This window comes from Oncorhynchus mykiss, chromosome 14 (genome assembly GCF_013265735.2).
Source record: "Oncorhynchus mykiss isolate Arlee chromosome 14, USDA_OmykA_1.1, whole genome shotgun sequence".
Taxonomy (NCBI): domain Eukaryota; kingdom Metazoa; phylum Chordata; class Actinopteri; order Salmoniformes; family Salmonidae; genus Oncorhynchus; species Oncorhynchus mykiss.
This window is the reverse complement of record NC_048578.1, coordinates 40950664-40970593: the sequence shown is the minus strand read 5'-3', so window position 1 is coordinate 40970593 and position 19930 is coordinate 40950664. Positions and strand designations below refer to the sequence as shown.

Below are 19930 nucleotides of genomic sequence, written 5' to 3'. Positions count from 1 at the left end.
TTTGGACAAAAGCCCATTCATCCTTATTTCCACGGCTATCAGATTCAAGCGCCTTCTTTGCTTCCGCCATCCTCCTTCCGCTGAAACAACGCCACCTGCCGTGGAGAAGACAAATTTTGGATCGCTCTCGCTTCGCCGCTTCCGCTCTGCTCTTGGTCGCACCGGATATGTCGTTGTTCTTGACCTTCCCTTTCAATTGGCCGGAATCAGTCTGTCGTGTAGCTGCAAGCTACATTCTTCTAGAAGTAGTAGAAAAATGCAATTATCTCCGCTGTAAATGGTATTGCCAACGAGGTAAGTGGCTTTCTTACCGTTTCATATTCAAGCGGAAAGATGTGTTTTCCTTCATATGGAAATGGGTCACTTTAGCTATGTAGCTAATTAATTGATGGCGTTGACCACCCACTCTATGCTAAGCTAACTAGCTCGTCAGCATTCCAGTAAGACTCGAGGGACTGCGTGAAGACGTGCCCGTTTCCTGTCAACCTGTCACTAACGTCGTTAGCAGAACTGGGTTGCAGATCGAGCGTTATGTGGACATGCATATAGAGAGATAATATGCACAGACGGGTAACCGTTAGCTTAGGTCACGTTAACTTTTTTATTTTTTATTTTACCGAAGTTGATTGATAGCTGTCAACATTCCACTTTCTATGCTTTATCTAGGAGTTTCGCTTTTTAGTGCAGCCTTCTCATTTCACGATTAATTGGGCAAATGTGCATGTAATTGATAATATACTAGTTAATTTGAGCTTACTCACGTGTACTATTCTTCTACCAGGTATTTACCAAAGTGTACATATAAAGTCGTCTTTTTACGGGAACAATGGTGAAGTACTTTGCCTGTGTGGGTCTTCTGAAAAGTTCCTGGGACCAAGTCTGCATCGCTTTCTGGGAGCGATACCCCAACCCCTACAGGTAAGAAAGATACCCTAGCCCAATACTGGAGAAAAGGAGCCTCACCTTACTCCTTAGTCCAGCATTTCACAAACTCGGCCCGACGACCACAACGGGTGCACGTTTCGTTTTTTGCACTGCACAGCGGATTAAAATAATCGAAGCTTGATGATGAGTTCGTTATTTGAATCAGCTGTGTAGTGCTAGGGCAAAAATCTAAACGTCCAAAGACCTTACATGTTATGTTTTATAGGGCGAATTGGCTCTGGAAGCCAAAACGGACAAATACTCCCATCTAAATGTGAATCGATCCTCAATTGCGGTACGGTTCTAGAAACATACAGCCCTCTACTTTCATATCACATCAAAATGATTTCACAAATGTAAAACTACACATTTATTGTACACAGTTGCAGCCAGCAGTATTTTTCGGTGACAATAGCACAGGTAATCCACTCTGTATACAAGCGCTGTAGTATATAATTCTGTTTGTGTGGGAACACTAACCCTATGGAACTGAGAGTTATGATGAAGGGCTAACCCTCTACAGGTAAAAAAAAAGATACCACAACCCTAGCCACGGAACGTGTGATGTAGACAACACGTGTTATAGACGTGTTAGCTGACATCGTGAAAATGATGCGTGGGGCAGAAGTCCGTCTGTTGTTGTGCTTCTGGATGGCCAGATAGCGACCAGACAGCTAGGTGTCTCGTTTTTATCTTGTTCTTGATACTATGACTTGTTTTGACTGACGTCACCCCTATGCTAACATTACTAATATTAGCTAGCTAGCTAACAACTGTAAAGATGTATAATGAGTGCTCATTGTGGAAATGTATGTTTTCAATAAACATTGGAGACTAAATATATTTAACATGTTGTCAACACACTATGCCAATCCCGTTTGTTTTGCCCCATAGCTGTGCATGTTTTGGTTTTGTTGCTAAACAACCAACCCGTCCGTCTACAGTGCTGTAAAAGTAATTTTAAGTAGTTTTTTTTTTTTGCGTATCTGTACTTAACTATTTATATTTTTGAAAACTTTTACTTCACTACATTCCCAAAGAAAATATTTTCCTTTTTACTCCATACATTTTCCCTGACAACCCAAAGTACTCGTTACATTATGAATGCTGAGTAGGACAGGAAAATGGTGAAATTCACGCACCGATCAAGAGAACACGTGCTCATCCCTACGTCTGGCGGACTCACTAAACATAAATGCATCTTTTGTAAATTACAATAATAAACGGTGCTGTATGCTTTGCTGAAGTGATTTAATACTTTTCATACTTAAGTATATTTAAAACCCAAATCATTTTGCATTTTACTCAAGTAGTATTTTACTGGGTGACTTTCACTTGAGCAACTTTCTATAAAGGTTTCTATACTTTCCCTGAAGTATGACAGTTGGGTACTTTTTCCACCACTGCCTGTCTGTGTTCATAAATCCCCAAAAGTCCCATTTTACAAGTCAGAATGTTGAATAAACTTAAGTTAAACTTACTGTTTGTTACCTGTTGTCTGCTGATTTCATCCTCGGGTGGAAATACGAGACAAAATATCCACCAATATGTTATTAAACCGACTTCCAGAACGCTGGTCTATATAATTACCTGTAGCTTTGTATTTCCGGGTGTGTATTTTCACGGTTACTTTCGGCTATTGTTTACCTAATGCGCATCAGGTGCGAATGCATCAAGTGATTGAAAATAGAAGCAGAGAGAACCATATACCGTCCGGGCAATGTAATTAGAGCAGTAAAAATATATATTTTTTTGTCATACCCGTGGTATGTGGTCTCATATACCACAGCTGTCAGCCAATAAGCATTCCTGGCTCAAACTACCCCGTTTATAAATAGTCCTAGACTAACCCTCCTAATGTCACTAGGCTGTACTATAAATAGACCTCGACTAACCCTCCTAATGTCACTAGGCTGTACTATAAATAGACCTCGACTAACCCTCCTAATGTCACTAGGCTGTACTATAAATAGACCTCGACTAACCCTCCTAATGTCACTAGGCTGTACTATAAATAGACCTCGACTAACCCTCCTAATGTCACTAGGCTGTACTGTAAATAGACCTCAACTAACCCTCCTAATGTCACTAGGCTGTACTATAAATAGACCTCGACTAACCCTCCTAATGTCACTAGGCTGTACTATAAATAGACCTCGACAAACCCATATAAATGCCCAACCTGTAAAACAGGTTGTTTGCTGTATCACTAAAGTCATAGTGAAGTTGAAGCATTGTTGGTGCACACACACACATTCACTGTCAGTGAATCAGAGGTTTACTGCAAGATACTTACCCAGTCAAACTCATGGAAGCCATTTTTTTTCCCCCTGTGTCTGCGTGCAGTCTGGAGATGATTGAAGTTAGCATATCGTTAGCTTAGCGCAATTACTGGAAATCCCCCAGTACTAGAACATGAAAAATGGTTTGGTGCAGTGGAGGCTGCCGAGGGGAGGACGGCTCATAGTAATGGCTAGAATGGAGTCAATGGACTGGTATCAACCACATGTTTGATACCATTCCACTGACTGTATTTCAAGGCATTATTATCAGTCGGCCTCCACTCGGCAGCCTCCACTAGATTTATTTTGGGAACTTTCGGCACTTCTGTCAATAAATGTGTCTCACGGATCAAACCGGTCTATCGGCGCAGCAGATGTCCCCTTTTTTATAGCGTGAGCTCACATGCTACCTCTCCACTCCATGCTGCACAGAAGTTAACATGCTTGAATAATGCACCAAGGCATGTTGAAACTGTTCATTACTGTTCGCAAAACAATGTCCTACAGGCCACAACCCTTTACAATGCAAGAAGATACCGGTATCTTCCATCTTTTGTAGGATAACTTTCCTAGCTAGCTGATAGCTGAAGCTAACATCGATTCACCACCCTGGTACTTTGTTTGTGGTAATATACAAACCATAAAGCAAAAATATGCAGATTTTCAAAGCTGATAGCCACCAAAACTTGATCAATTCACTTATTCGGTCTCTCTCGCACGTCTGCACCAGAGATCTACTGCCTCAGCCAACTGACTTCTCTGACAGGCCGCCCACCTCTTGCCTCATGAATTATGTCATTACTGGTTAAATACATTTTTATAAAATAAGCTACTTTTATGCAAATGTTGTTGATCAGTCTGAGGTCCTGAGCGCTCTGGAGCAGGTTTTAATGAAGGATTTCTCTTTGCTCCATTCATCTTTCCCTCGATCCTGACTAGTCTCCCAGTCCCTGCCGCTGAAAAACATCCCCACAGCCTGATGCTGCCACCACCATGCTTCACCGTAGGCAAAGTGCCAGGTTTCCTCCAGACCTGACGCTTGGCATTCAGGCCAAATAATTCCATCTTGATTTCAAATGGTCTGAGAGTCCTTTAGGTGCCTTTTGGCAAACTCCAAGCGGGCTGTCATGTGCCTTTTTACTGAGTAGTGGCTTCCGTCTGGCCACTTTACCATAAAGGCCTGATTGGTGGAGTGCTGCAGAGATGGTTGTCCTTCTGGAAGGTTCTCTCATCTCCACAGAGGAACTCTGAAGCTCTGTCAGAGTGACCATTGGATTCTTGGTCACCTCCCTGACCAAGGCCCTTCTACCCTGATTGCTCAGTTTGGCTGGCTGGCCGGCCAGCTCTAGGAAGATTCTGGATGGTACCAGACTTCTTCCATTTCAGAATGATGGAGGCCACTGTGTTCTTGGGGACCTTCAATGCTGCAGAAACGTTTTGGTACCCTTCTCCAGATCTGTGCCTCGACACAATCCTGTCTCAGAGTTCCACGGACAATTCCTTCGACCTCATGGCTTGGTTTTTGCTCTGACATGCACTGTCAACTGTGGGACCTTATATAGACAGGTGTGTGTGCCTTTCCAAATCATGTCCAATTAGTTGAATATACCACAGGTGGACTCCAATCAAGTTATAGAAACATCTCAAGGATGAACCTGAGCTCAATTTCAAGTCTCATAGCAAAGGGTCTGAATACTTACGTAAATAAGGTATTTCTGTTTGTTATACATTTGCAAAAACTTCACTTTGTCATTATTGAGTATTGTTTGTAGATTGAGGAAAATATTTAATTCAATACATTTTAGAATAAGGCTGTAACTTAACCAAAGGTGGAAAAAGTGAAGGGGTCTGAACCTAATAAATACACTGTGTACTTAGATTTGTATAATTTATGAATTAATGCCTACATGGCTGTCTCTCTTATTTTAAAATGAAATGTAAAAAATATATATAATATATAATGATACTGAACTCAAAGATGCCCAATGATTGATCTGAGCCGTATCTGAGTTTACCTGTCTGGATCAAGGGGCATTCTGGTTAATACACCTTTTTTTGTTGTGGTGGTATTGATACGTTTCGACCTCTAATATTTTAGTATCCTTTTAAGCTGTAAAGTGTCTCTGAATGATACCTATTTTACCCCTCCCATCTCCTTTCTCCCCAGCATGTCTCTAACTGTAATACAATATTACAATGAACTATAAATATTACAATGAACTCTAATCTCCTCTCTCTCCGCAGTAACCATGTCCTAACGGAGGACATCATCTTCAGGGATGTAACTCCCGGTAACCGTCTGGTCTCTAGGCGACTGCTGACCAAAACTAACCGCGCCCCTCGCTGGATGGAGAAGTACCTGCCGGTTACCATGGCCAGGCACGCCTACATCATCGAGGATTCCATCGTGGACCCCCAGAACAGAACCATGACAACGCTGACTTGGAACATCAGCCACGCACGCATGATGGTACGTGTGACCGACTGGGATTCGTACTGTGACTGTGTTAGCCTGCTGAGCTAAAGCCTTGGTATTAGCTCAGGGAGCCAACGCAAGTCTTCATCTTTGAATCTACACTACATGGCCAAAAGTATGTGGACACCTGCATGTCGAACACCTCATTCCAAAATCATGTGCATTAATATGGAGTTGGTCCTGCCCTTTGCTGCTGTAACAGCCTCCACTTTTCTGGGAAGGCTTTTGATGGTGTTGAGGTCAGGGCTCTGTGCAGGCCAGTCAAGTTCTTCCACACTGATCTCGAGAAACAATTTCTGTATGGACCTCGCTTTGTGCACGGGGGCATTGTCAATCTGAAACAGGAAAAGGCCTTCCCCAAACTGTTGTCACAAAGTTGGAAGCACAGAATCGCCTAGAATGTCATTGTATTCTGTAGCGTTAAGATTTCCCTTCACTGGAACTAAGGGGCCCGAACCATGAAAAACAGCCCCAGACCATTATTCCTCCTCCACCAAACGTTACAGTTGGCACTATGTATTGGGGCAGGTAGCGTTCTCCTGGCATCCGCCAAACACAGATTAGTCTGTCGGACTGTCAGATGGTGAAGCGTGATTCATCACTCCAGAGAACTACTGTTCGAGAGTCCAATGGCGGCGAGCTTTACACCACTCGATGCTTGGCATTGCTCATGGTGATCTTAGGCTTGTGTGCGGCTGCTCGGCCATGGAAACCCATTTCATGAAGCTCCCGACGAACAGTTGTGCTGACGTTGCTTCCAGAGGCAGTTTGGAACTCAGTAGTGAGTGTTGCAAAGAAGGACAGACAATTTTTTGCGCGATTCAGCACTCGGCGATTCCGCTCCGTGAACTTGTGTGGCCTACCACTTCGTGGCTGAGCCGTTGTTGCTCCTAGACGTTTCCACTTCACAATAACAGCACTTACAGTTGACCGGGGCAGCTCTAGCAGGGCAGAAATTTTATGAACTGACTTGTTGAAAAGGTGGCATCCTATGATGGTGCCACGTTAAAAGACACTGAACTCTTCAGTAAGGCCATTCTACTGACAAGGTTTGTCTATGGAGATTGCATGGCTGTGTGCTCAATAAAAAAAAATATATATATATATATATATATATATTGTTTTTAACTACACCTGTCGGCAACGTGTTTGGAGGAAATGGCCAAATCTACTAATTTGAAGGAGTGTCCACGTACTTCTGCTCAGTGTATATGAATTTGAGCAGTACTTCTCTGGCGGGAGTCCCCCCTGAAGTCACTCTGAAGACATGAACCAGCTCTTAATGCAATGTGGACCCCAGGAAGATTAGCCAGCGTTATGGCATCCTAATAAATCTAATTACTAATTACTGTTTATCTTCTACTCTAGCATTTGAAAAATATTCAGGCCCCTTGACATTTTCCACATTTTGTTACAGCCTCATTCTAAAATGGATTAAATTGTTTGTTGTTTTTTTTCAATCTACACGCTACCTCCATAATGACAAAGCAAAACAAACAGGTTTTTAAAAATTGTTACAAATGTATTTACATTTTTTTTAAACGATCACATTTACGTAAGTATTCAGACCCTTTACTCAGTACTTTGTTGAAGCACCTTTTGGCAGCGATTTACAGCCCAGAGTCGTCTTGGGTATGACGCTACAAGCTTGGCACATCTGTATTTGGGGAGTTTCTCCCATTCTCTGCAGATCCTGTCAAGGGTCTGAATATTTATGTAAAGTTATTTCTGTTTTCTATTTTTAATATTTTAGCAAAAATGTCTAAACCTGTTTTTCGCTTTGTCATTATGGGGTATATTGTGTGTAGATTGATGAGGAAAATAAAATTTTATCCATTAGAATAAGGCTGTAATGCTATACTTTCTGAATGCACTATGTTCACTGTACTTTTAGTCCTAATAAGGTCTATGTTTTGATTCCCCTGTCAGTCTGTGGAGGAGCGTTGTGAGTACAGAATTAACCCTGACAACACCAGCTGGACGGAGATTAACAGAGAGGCCTGGATCTCGTCTAACCTCTACGGGCTCTCCAGAGCTATACAGGTGCGTGTGTGTGTGGGGGGGGGGGGGGATTTAAGGGCCAGTGGGAACTAAGTGGTACTGGAAGGGTGGAGTCCCTAGAAAGTCCCTGACTTGACAATCTTTCTACCGCCATGTATATAGCTATGTAGCCATGTATAGTATGTAGCCATGTATATAGCTATGTAGCCATGTATGAGTTACAGAAAGATATAGGAACCACCAGCTGGCAGTTTGCATGTTTCAGCCTGTGTAGAAATTGTTGAATGATTTACTGGCTGGTATCTGACTTTGATAAAACCTCAGCTGTTGTGTTGGCTATTCAACTGCCCAGTTGGGTTTACTTGCTTGTGAAAGTTAGTGACAACAAGAATCTGTTTATACATGTCTATACTAACAACACTGCCAGTCACATCACACAACAACAACTAACACTGCACTAACATAAATAATATGAAAATATCTACTTCTGCTTCCCAGTAAAGCAATAAAAACAAGCAAGCATCCCAATAAAGTGCTCAAAATAGCACACATTAACATATGTAGCTTAACCTTTTATTACTAGGGGGTGCTATTTTAATTTTTGGATGAAAAACGTTCCCGTTTTAAACAAGATATTTTGTCATGAAAAGATGCTCGACTATGCATATGATTGACAGCTTTGGAAAGAAAACACTCTGACGTTTCCAAAACTGCAAAGATATTGTCTGTGAGTGCCACAGAACTGATGTTACAGAAAAAACCCAGATAAAAATCCAATCAGGAAGTGGCGCATTTTTTGAAACCGCCTCATGGCAATGACTCCTTATATGGCTGTGAAGGAGCTAGGAGTCAGCTTACGTTTTCCACGTTTTCCCCAGGGTGTCTGCAGCATTGTGACGTATTTGTAGGCATATCATTGGAAGATTGACAATAAGAGACTACATCTACCAGGTGGTCGCTTGGTGTCCTCCGTTCTTTAATGGAAGCCTCCAACATAATTCAGGTAGAATCAGGAATTCCCCAGGGCAGCTGTCTAGGCCCCTTTTTAAAAAATCTTTACTAACGACATGCCACTGGTTTTGAGTATAGCCAGTGTTTGCGGCTATACTATACACGTCAGCTACTACAGCGACTGAAATGACTGCAACACCTAACAAAGAGCAGCAGTTAGTTTCAGAATGGGTGGCAAGGAATACGTTAGTCCTAAATATTTAAAAAACTAAAAGCTTTGTATTTGGGACAAATCATTCACTAAACCCTAAACCTCAACTAAATATTGTAATGAATAATGTGGAAATTGAGCAAGTTGGGGTGACTGTCATGGTCAAAACATACTGATACAACAGTATCTAAGATGGGGAGAAGTCTGTCTATAATAAAGCGCTGCTCTACCTTCTTGGCAGGTCCTACAGGGCCTTGTTTTGTCGCACCTGGACTACTGTTCAGTCATGTGGTCAGGTGACAGAGGGACTTAGGAAATTTGCAATCAGAACAGGGCAGCACGGCTGGCCCTTAAAAGTACAAGGAGAGCTAACATTAATGACATGCATGCCAATCTCTCCTGGCTCAAAGTGGAGGAGAGATTGACACTCCTCACTACTGGTATTTATGAGAGGTAATTGACATGTTGAAAGACACCCATGCAGGGGCGGCAGGTAGCCTAGTGGTTAGAGAGTTGGACTAGTAACTGAAAGGTTGCTAGATCGAGTCCCCGAGCTGACAAGGTAAAAATCTGTTGTTCTGCCCCTGAACAATGAAAGTTAACCTACTGTTCCTAGGCCGTCATTGTAAATAAGAATTTGTTTTTCACTGACTTGCCTCGTTAAATAAATAAAAAATACCCCACATTCTTATTCTCTTCAGTCCCCAAGTCCAGAACAGACTATGGGAGGCGCACAGTACTACATAGAGCCATGACTACATGGAACTCTATTCCACAGTACTACATAGAGCCATGACTACATGGAACTCTATTCCACAGTACTACATAGAGCCACGACTACATGGAACTCTATTCCACAGTACTACATAGAGCCATGACTACATGGAACTCTATTCCACAGTACTACATAGAGCCATGACTACATGGAACTCTATTCCACAGTACTACATAGAGCCATGACTACATGGAACTCTATTCCACAGTACTACATAGAGCCATGACTACATGGAACTCTATTCCACAGTACTACATAGAGCCATGACTACATGGAACTCTATTCCACAGTACTACATAGAGCCATGACTACATGGAACTCTATTCCACAGTACTACATAGAGCCACGACTACATGGAACTCTATTCCACAGTACTACATAGAGCCATGACTACATGGAACTCTATTCCACAGTACTACATAGAGCCATGACTACATGGAACTCTATTCCACAGTACTACATAGTCATGACTACATGGAACTCTATTCCACAGTACTACATAGAGCCATGACTACATGGAACTCTATTCCACAGTACTACATAGTCATGACTACATGGAACTCTATTCCACAGTACTACATAGAGCCATGACTACATGGAACTCTATTCCACAGTACTACATAGTCATGACTACATGGAACTCTATTCCACAGTACTACATAGAGCCATGACTACATGGAACTCTATTCCACAGTACTACATAGAGCCATGACTACATGGAACTCTATTCCACAGTACTACATAGAGCCATGACTACATGGAACTCTATTCCACAGTACTACATAGTCATGACTACATGGAACTCTATTCCACAGTACTACATAGAGCCATGACTACATGGAACTCTATTCCACAGTACTACATAGTCATGACTACATGGAACTCTATTCCACAGTACTACATAGAGCCATGACTACGTGGAACTCTATTCCACAGTACTACATAGAGCCATGACTACATGGAACTCTATTCCACAGTACTACATAGTCATGACTACATGGAACTCTATTCCACAGTACTACATAGAGCCATGACTACATGGAACTCTATTCCACAGTACTACATAGAGCCATGACTACATGGAACTCTATTCCACAGTACTACATAGAGCCATGACTACATGGAACTCTATTCCACAGTGCTACATAGAGCCATGACTACATGGAACTCTATTCCACAGTACTACATAGAGCCATGACTACATGAAACTCTATTCCACAGTACTACATAGAGCCATGGCTACATGGAACTCTATTCCACAGTACTACATAGAGCCATGACTACATGGAACTCTATTCCACAGTACTACATAGAGCCATGACTACATGGAACTCTATTCCACAGTACCACATAGAGCCATGACTACATGGAACTCTATTCCACAGTACTACATAGAGCCATGACTACATGGAACTCTATTCCACAGTACTACATAGAGCCATGACTACATGGAACTCTATTCCACAGTACTACATAGAGCCATGACTACATGGAACTCTATTCCACAGTACTACATAGAGCCATGACTACATGGAACTCTATTCCACAGTACTACATAGAGCCATGACTACATGGAACTCTATTCCACAGTACTACATAGAGCCATGACTACATGGAACTCTATTCCACAGTACTACATAGTCATGACTACATGGAACTCTATTCCACAGTACTACCTAGAGCCATGACTACATGGAACTCTATTCCACAGTGCTACATAGAGCCATGACTACATGGAACTCTATTCCACAGTACCACATAGAGCCATGACTACATGGAACTCTATTCCACAGTACCACATAGAGCCATGACTACATGGAACTCTATTCCACAGTACTACATAGAGCCATGACTACATGGAACTCTATTCCACAGTACTATATAGAGCCATGACTACATGGAACTCTATTCCACAGTACCACATAGAGCCATGACTACATGGAACTCTATTCCACAGTACTACATAGAGCCATGACTACATAGAACTCTATTCCACTGATACCAGCAGTAGGATCAGATTTAAAAAGCAGGTAAAAATACACCTTATGGAACAGCGGGGACTGTGAAGTAACACAAACATAGGCACAGACACATGATAACATACGCGCTATACACACTTGTACACATGGATTTTTTGTTACAGATATGTGGTAGTAGAGTAGAGGCCTGAGGGCACATACTTAGTGTGTAGTGAATTCTGCTATACAATTTTAAAAACATTACATTCATAACTGCCTTAATTTTGCTGGACCACGGGAAGAGTAGCTGCTGCCTTGGCAGGAACTAATGGCGATCCATAATAAACCCCAGGAAGAGTAGCTGCTGCCTTGGCAGGAACTAATGGGGATCCATAATAAACCCCAGGAAGAGTAGCTGCTGCCTTGGCAGGAACTAATGGGGATCCATAATAAACACCAGGAAGAGTAGCTGCTGCCTTGGCAGGAACTAATGGGGATCCATAATAAACCCCAGGAATAGTAGCTGCTGCCTTGGCAGGAACTAATGGGGATCCATAATAAACCCCAGGAAGAGTAGCTGCTGTCTTGGCAGGAACTAATGGGGATCCATAATAAACCCCAGGAAGAGTAGCTGCTGCCTTGGCAGGAACTAATGGGGATCCATAATAAACCCCAGGAAGAGTAGCTGCTGTCTTGACAGGAACTAATGGGGATCCATAATAAATACAAATAGCACCATAGGAACTAATGTCACTGTCAGTTATACCACACAACAAGACCAGCACTCCCTGTCAGTCATACCCTAACCATCATTAATGTCTGGCCTCACTTTACAGGAATTCGGCCTTGCCCGGTTCAAGACCAGTGTTGCAAAGACCATGAAAGGGTTTGAATACGTCCTGGCCAAAATGCAAGGTAAGATGGAGGCCAGTTTTATTACGCTGTAAAAATAAGGTGGGGTGATCAGTTCAGTTCCTTATTATTAGCAGTACGGTGTTGTGGGTAGAAACGGCACGGTGTTGTGGGTAGAAACGGCACGGTGTTGTGGGGAGAAACGGCACGGTGTGGTGGGGGAGAAACGGCACGGTGTGGTGGGGGAGAAACGGCACGGTGTGGTGGGGGAGAAACGGCACGGTGTGGTGGGGGAGAAACGGCACGGTGTGGTGGGGGAGAAACGGCACGGTGTGGTGGGGGAGAAACGGCACGGTGTGGTGGGGGAGAAACGGCACGGTGTGGTGGGGGAGAAACGGCACGGTGGGGTGGGGGAGAAACGGCACGGTGGGGTGGGGGAGAAACGGCACGGTGGGGTGGGGGAGAAACGGCACGGTGGGGTGGGGGAGAAACGGCACGGTGGGGGAGAAACGGCGCGGTGGGGGAGAAATGGCGCGGTGGGGAGAAACGGCACGGTGCGGTGGGGAGAAACGGCACGGTGTTGTGGGGAGAAACGGCACGGTGTTGTGGGTAGAAACGGCACGGTGTGGTGGGGGAGAAACGGTGTGGTGGGGGAGAAACGGTGTGGTGGGGGAGAAACGGTGTGGTGGGGGAGAAACGGCACGGTGTGGTGGGGGAGAAACGGCACGGTGTGGTGGGGGAGAAACGGCACGGTGTGGTGGGGGAGAAACGGCACGGTGTGGTGGGGGAGAAACGGCACGGTGTGGTGGGGGAGAAACGGCACGGTGTGGTGGGGGAGAAACGGCACGGTGTGGTGGGGGAGAAACGGCACGGTGTGGTGGGGGAGAAACGGCACGGTGTGGTGGGGGAGAAACGGCACGGTGTGGTGGGTGAGAAACGGCACGGTGTGGTGGGTGAGAAACGGCACGGTGTGGTGGGGGAGAAACGGCACGGTGTGGTGGGGGAGAAACGGCACGGTGTGGTGGGGGAGAAACGGCACGGTGTGGTGGGGGAGAAACGGCACGGTGTGGTGGGGGAGAAACGGCACGGTGTGGTGGGGGAGAAACGGCACGGTGTGGTGGGGGAGAAACGGCACGGTGTGGTGGGGGAGAAACGGCACGGTGTGGTGGGGGAGAAACGGCACGGTGGGGTGGGGGAGAAACGGCACGGTGGGGTGGGGGAGAAACGGCACGGTGGGGTGGGGGAGAAACGGCGCGGTGGGGGAGAAACGGCGCGGTGGGGGAGGTGCGGTGGGGAGAAACGGCACGGTGCGGTGGGGAGAAACGGCACGGTGCGGTGGGGGAGAAACGGCACGGTGCGGTGGGGGAGAAACGGCACGGTGCGGTGGGGGAGAAACGGCACGGTGCGGTGGGGGAGAAACGGCACGGTGCGGTGGGGGAGAAACGGCACGGTGCGGTGGGGGAGAAACGGCACGGTGCGGTGGGGGAGAAACGGCACGGTGCGGTGGGGGAGAAACGGCACGGTGCGGTGGGGGAGAAACGGCACGGTGTGGTGGGGGAGAAACGGCACGGTGTGGTGGGGGAGAAACGGTGTGGTGGGGGAGAAACGGCACGGTGTGGTGGGGGAGAAACGGTTGAATCAGATGTATGAACTGTTGTTTTTATTAGTTCAGTACGGAGAGGGAGACTGGCTAGACTCTACTTTTACAGTTTTTGCTATAAAATGAACTGGCTCTTTGCTTGAATCTTTCATAGCAATAAGACATGCTGGAGTCTAGTCTTCTCATCAATTACAATAATATTCAACCAACGACTACATTTAATTTGTTTCCTATGAGGTTCAGACTACTGCTGCTTTTCTGTTCTAAACCAGGCCCTGATTACAGGGGAACAATGGCTGGTGTCCCAGGTCTAAACCAGGCCCTGATTACAGGGGAACAATGGCTGGTGTCCCAGGTCTAAACCAGGCCCTGATTACAGGGGAGCAACGGCTGGTGTCCCAGGTCTAAACCAGGCCCTGATTACAGGGGAGCAATGGCTGGTGTCCCAGGTCTAAACCAGACCCTGATTACAGGGGAGCAATGGCTGGTGTCCCAGGTCTAAACCAGGCCCTGATTACAGGGGAGCAATGGCTGGTGTCCCAGGTCTAAACCAGGTCCTGATTACAGGGGAAGAACGGCTGGTGTCCCAGGTCTAAACCAGGCCCTGATTACAGGGGAACAATGGCTGGTGTCCCAGGTCTAAACCAGGCCCTGATTACAGGGGAACAATGGCTGGTGTCCCAGGTCTAAACCAGGCCCTGATTACAGGGGAACAATGGCTGGTGTCCCAGGTCTAAACCAGGCCCTGATTACAGGGGAGCAACGGCTGGTGTCCCAGGTCTAAACCAGGCCCTGATTACAGGGGAGCAATGGCTGGTGTCCCAGGTCTAAACCAGACCCTGATTACAGGGGAGCAATGGCTGGTGTCCCAGGTCTAAACCAGGCCCTGATTACAGGGGAGCAATGGCTGGTGTCCCAGGTCTAAACCAGGTCCTGATTACAGGGGAAGAACGGCTGGTGTCCCAGGTCTAAACCAGGCCCTGATTACAGGGGAACAATGGCTGGTGTCCCAGGTCTAAACCAGGCCCTGATTACAGGGGAGCAATGGCTGGTGTCCCAGGTCTAAACCAGGCCCTGATTACAGGGGAGCAATGGCTGGTGTCCCAGGTCTAAACCAGGCCCTGATTACAGGGGAACAATGGCTGGTGTCCCAGGTCTAAACCAGGCCCTGATTACAGGGGAACAATGGCTGGTGTCCCAGGTCTAAACCAGGCCCTGATTACAGGGGAACAATGGCTGGTGTCCCAGGTCTAAACCAGGCCCTGATTACAGGGGAACAATGGCTGGTGTCCCAGGTCTAAACCAGGTCCTGATTACAGGGGAGCAATGGCTGGTGTCCCAGGTCTAAACCAGGCCCTGATTACAGGGGAACAATGGCTGGTGTCCCAGGTCTAAACCAGGCCCCTATTACAGGGGAGCAACGGCTGGTGTCCCAGGTCTAAACCAGGCCCTGATTACAGGGGAACAATGGCTGGTGTCCCAGGTCTAAACCAGGCCCTGATTACAGGGGAACAATGGCTGGTGTCCCAGGTCTAAACCAGGCCCTGATTACAGGGGAACAATGGCTGGTGTCCCAGGTCTAAACCAGGCCCTGATTACAGGGGAACAATGGCTGGTGTCCCAGGTCTAAACCAGGCCCTGATTACAGGGGAACAATGGCTGGTGTCCCAGGTCTAAACCAGGCCCTGATTACAGGGGAACAATGGCTGGTGTCCCAGGTCTAAACCAGGTCCTGATTACAGGGGAGCAATGGCTGGTGTCCCAGGTCTAAACCAGGCCCTGATTACAGGGGAACAATGGCTGGTGTCCCAGGTCTAAACCAGGCCCCTATTACAGGGGAGCAACGGCTGGTGTCCCAGGTCTAAACCAGGCCCTGATTACAGGGGAACAATGGCTGGTGTCCCAGGTCTAAACCAGGCCCTGATTACAGGGGAAGAACGGCTGGTGTCCCAGGTCTAAACCAGGCCCTGATTACAGGGGAAGAACGGCTGGTGTCCCAGGTCTAAACCAGGCCCTGATTACAGGGGAAGAACGGCTGGTGTCCCAGGTCTAAACCAGGCCCTGATTACAGGGGAAGAACGGCTGGTGTCCCAGGTCTAAACCAGGCCCTGATTACAGGGGAACAATGGAACAAAGCAGTGGAACTGGCTTCCAGGTTGGGTTTGAATTTGAGGGATTTAGACTCCTTGACTCCAGCCATATTCTAACCACCACGATTCCTCTCTCTCCCTCTCTCTCCACTAACCACCACATTTTCTCTCTCTCTCTCTCTCTCTCTACTAACCACTAATCACCATGTTTTTTCTCTCCCCCCCCCCTCCCCCAGGTGATACCCCCTCCAGGACCCTGACTGAGCATGCTACGGAGAGGGCCAGGGAGACGGCTCTAGCAGCTAAGGAGAAAGCCAAAGACCTGGCCTCACAGGCTCACAAGAAACAACAGTATGTCTGAGCTGCCAGTGTAGGGTGAAGTTTACCCTAGATGCTGATATGGTTAAGATTAGGATTGGGGCAGGGGAAGCTGATCCTAAATGTCTTTCTAGAAACTTTATCCTGGAGCCCGAGGTGCCAGTGGGAGGAAGTAGACATTGGCCACTCAGATCTGCCTGGATTCAAAGACTATTCAAGAATAATTTCAACTACTTTATCTGGGATCGATTTTAAGTATGCCTGGAACCAATAGAATGCTGAAAACCCCTGCTCATCTGGCACTCCAGGCAGGCACAAGAAATTACAAAAAGTAAAAATAAATTTAAAAAAGTTAAATAGTATTTGAACCCAGATCTGTTTGTCCCTAACTGCTGGACCAGAGTCAGATCTTATTTACCCCCCTTGTGATTACATTTGGAGGTAGGGGAATCTGATCCCAGATCTGTGATTAAGGTTGCAAAATTCCGGTAACTTCCAGAAATACCAGTTGGAAGATTCCCGGAACAATATAATATATTAGTAGTAATATATATATATATATATTAATAAAATATATTCATAATATATATTAATATATATATATAGTATAATAAGGTAATAAGCTGGAAATCTGAATTCCTCCAACCAGGATTTCTGGAACGTTTCTGGGAAATGTTGTAAATGCTTTGAAGAAATGTTGCTACTCTCGGTGTGACTGAGCTCAGGACCATTACAGTTAAAAGCTTGATTTGATTCAAATGTGGTCGGAGGCAATTACTGCTCCTCCGGAGGCGGAGTCTTAATCAAACTCCGCCTCTTAAATGTTGTAACAATGCAGAGGTCTCGGTATAGCTCCGCATTGACATGATTGGTTGACGGTAAGCGGGGGGGGGGGGGGGGGGTCCTGTATTAACACAAACTCACTGCCATGACAACTTCCTTCACAGCAGTTCTGCGTAACGCAAAAAAAAGTATGTTTTGCTCTGACTTCTGCAGAGGCTGCAACACAGTAAGCGGTGTACGGGCCACTACAGATGACGTTTTGACCATACAGAGCTTTTTAGACTTTGTCTTCTACCACAAAGTGTCTAGGGTCACAATAGTCCTAGCTAGCGTCCTTGTCTCCTTTCCTTCAGGACAGGTAGGTGAAGGCACTGGGCTTGTTTACATTCTACTTCCTCCACGTGGGCGTGGTCTTATCAGTTGGGGTGTAGATGCTAATCTCAATGAGACAAACCTGCAGAAATGAAGGTTACATACCAGTAGCAGAAAGTGGCCGCGACGAGGCTCAACGCTGTGGAAGTGGTGACTGTACATCACAGAATGTAAACTGACTGTAATGGTTGGAGGTATGCGGCAGCATTAGGGACAGGACCAGTCTCACCCAGCAGGTGGTCTACTGTGCACGGCCGACGTCGGTCTTGTCCTCTTTTTTTAAATTTTTTTTATCGGGAGCGAGTACAAGAGCCTGGTTCGTGTCTCTAGAAATGACTCGTGACTCTAGTTAGGTTTCCATCTGGCTGTTTTTGTGACCAACTGAATAATTTCATCGTCTTAAAGTCTAACCACCACGAGGATGTAGTTCCGCACAGTGAAGCAGGTCCTTAGACGCTGATATTGGGTCAGTTTACCATTTCCCCCCCACTAATGTCTACGGTTAGGATTGGGGGAGGGGGAAGCTGATCCTAGACCTGGAGGCCTACCCAACATTCCCTCCCAACTCAAAGGGTGTATCCCAAATGACACCCTTATTCACACCCTATGTAGTGTACTACTTTTTACCAGAGTCCTATAGACCCTGATATCAAGTAGTGTCCCAGAGTCCTATAGACCCTGATATAAAGTAGTGTCCCAGAGTCCTATAGACCCTGATATAAAGTAGTGTCCCAGAGTCCTATAGACCCTGATATAAAATAGTGCCCTAAATAGAGAATAGGGTGCCATTTTGGGACTGAGCCTCAGTGCTCTCTTCTCTTCAGCTCTTTAACCTCTTGTGCTCTTCTGTCTTCTCTGTCACAGGAAGCATTTCTCCTGTCTGTTGTAATTCATTTACCTTCATATAGTTGTGTTTCTCACACTGTAGATGAGACTGACTACATATCTTCATTTACATTTGTGTTTTAGCCTTACGATTTTAAATATTCATGTCTTTCATTTCAAAATCCAATCTTTTTGTTTCTGCTAGCTGGACTGCTCAAAAAAAAAGCACATGTCAAAAGAAATCTCTTGATTCATCTCTCTTCGCTGATATATTCTTTATTTTTAGTTATGGCGTTTTCATTTCATTGCTTCAGATTTAAAGTTGTTACAAGTGTGATGAGAGGGGTCCACGTTGCTTGAAAGTGAACCTCGCTCTTGACATTGTGAACAGACAGGATTGCCCGTCGACATCGAAGTCTGTATGAGGCATGCTTGAAGAAATTAGCTCCAGAAAGTGAGTCAAATTGCTGAAGTTGTAAATGACACTTAGAGACATCCTGGGTGTGACTGGGTTTTTTTTTAATTATTTTTTTCAGCCTCCCTCTTTGGGCTGGTTGTGTCTGTAGTTTAATCAGTAATGCTCGAGGGGTCGTTGGCACGTGGCCAATATACCACAGCTAAGGGCTGTTCCTAAGCCATAGATCACATACCCAGAGGTGCCTTATTGCTATTAGAAACCGGTTGCCAACGTCATTAGAGCAGTAAAAAATGACATCATGTTTTGTCATATCCATGCTATACGGTCTGATTATACCACGGCTGTCAGCCAATCCTCATTCACGGCTCGAACCACCCAGTTTATAAACATGCAGAATTACTGTCTTACCTCAATTAGCCATGAAATCCCTCGTTTCTAACCCCTTTTCCGCCACATGGGCCAGAAATGAGTTGTAGTCCGCGGGCTTCAGCCCCTTTTTGACATTTTGAGTGACAGCTAGCAAGATGCTAACGCAGCAGAGAGGGGAGCGATGGCGTGGTCCACATACGTGATGTAGTACACAATATTCGGGGACCACTTTTGGCTTGTGAGTTGCTCCTATCAGATCCACTGGCCGAAAGGGAAACAAAAAGTACTGTTGAATCATTATTATTATTATTATTATTTTCTTTAAATGAATGCATACAAATTATGAATCTGTTTATGTTTGAGCTTATTGATGAATACCAATAAAATATTTTATGTTACTGGATCCTTTTTTAAATTTGTTTTCCCTCAAATAATTGCGTAACAAGGAAGTGATTAGTATTACATGTATTCATGCAAAAGGCAGGCATACCCTGGTACATAATAGCACTGGGACAGAGGAAGACTGGGTGCCTTCAGATAGACATTTTGTTGTTGCTATGGCAAGGTCCATAAGGCATCTTGTTGGGGTATAAACATCCTGAAGGCAGTCGGTCAGCACACCTCAGGGGGTAACATCCTGAAGGCAGGCAGTCGGTCAGCACACCTCAGGGGGTAACCTCCTGAAGGCAGGCAGCACACCTCAGGGGGTAACATCCTGAAGGCAC

At 45.6% G+C, this 19930-nt stretch overlaps 1 protein-coding gene across 2 annotated transcripts; it reads left to right on the top strand.

Moving 5' to 3' along the window:
* The first annotated feature begins 144 nt into the window (after positions 1 to 144).
* LOC110489236 (PRELI domain-containing protein 1, mitochondrial) lies at positions 145 to 19608 on the top strand. 2 transcript variants are annotated; one of them, XM_036943554.1, is made up of 6 exons: positions 145 to 294; positions 782 to 918; positions 5451 to 5676; positions 7612 to 7725; positions 12415 to 12493; positions 16357 to 19608. In XM_036943554.1, the coding sequence occupies exons 2-6, from the start codon at positions 827 to 829 to the stop codon at positions 16479 to 16481; spliced, it is 636 nt and encodes a 211-aa protein (XP_036799449.1). In that variant the 5' UTR covers positions 145 to 294; positions 782 to 826; the 3' UTR covers positions 16482 to 19608. The 2 variants fall into 2 exon arrangements, with proteins under 2 accessions (XP_036799449.1, XP_036799450.1); XM_036943555.1 differs by lacking the exon at positions 145 to 294 and adding an exon at positions 454 to 570.
* Positions 19609 to 19930: the final 322 nt, after the last annotated feature.

Excerpts from the sequence above, each read along its gene's own strand:
- LOC110489236 (XM_036943554.1), top strand. The coding sequence starts at position 827 with ATGGTGAAGTACTTTGCCTGTGTGGGTCTTCTGAAAAGTTCCTGGGAC. Across the intron at positions 919-5,450 it reads CGATACCCCAACCCCTACAG|TAACCATGTCCTAACGGAGG; the intron begins GTAAGAAAGATA and ends CTCTCTCCGCAG. Across the intron at positions 5,677-7,611 it reads TCAGCCACGCACGCATGATG|TCTGTGGAGGAGCGTTGTGA; the intron begins GTACGTGTGACC and ends TTCCCCTGTCAG.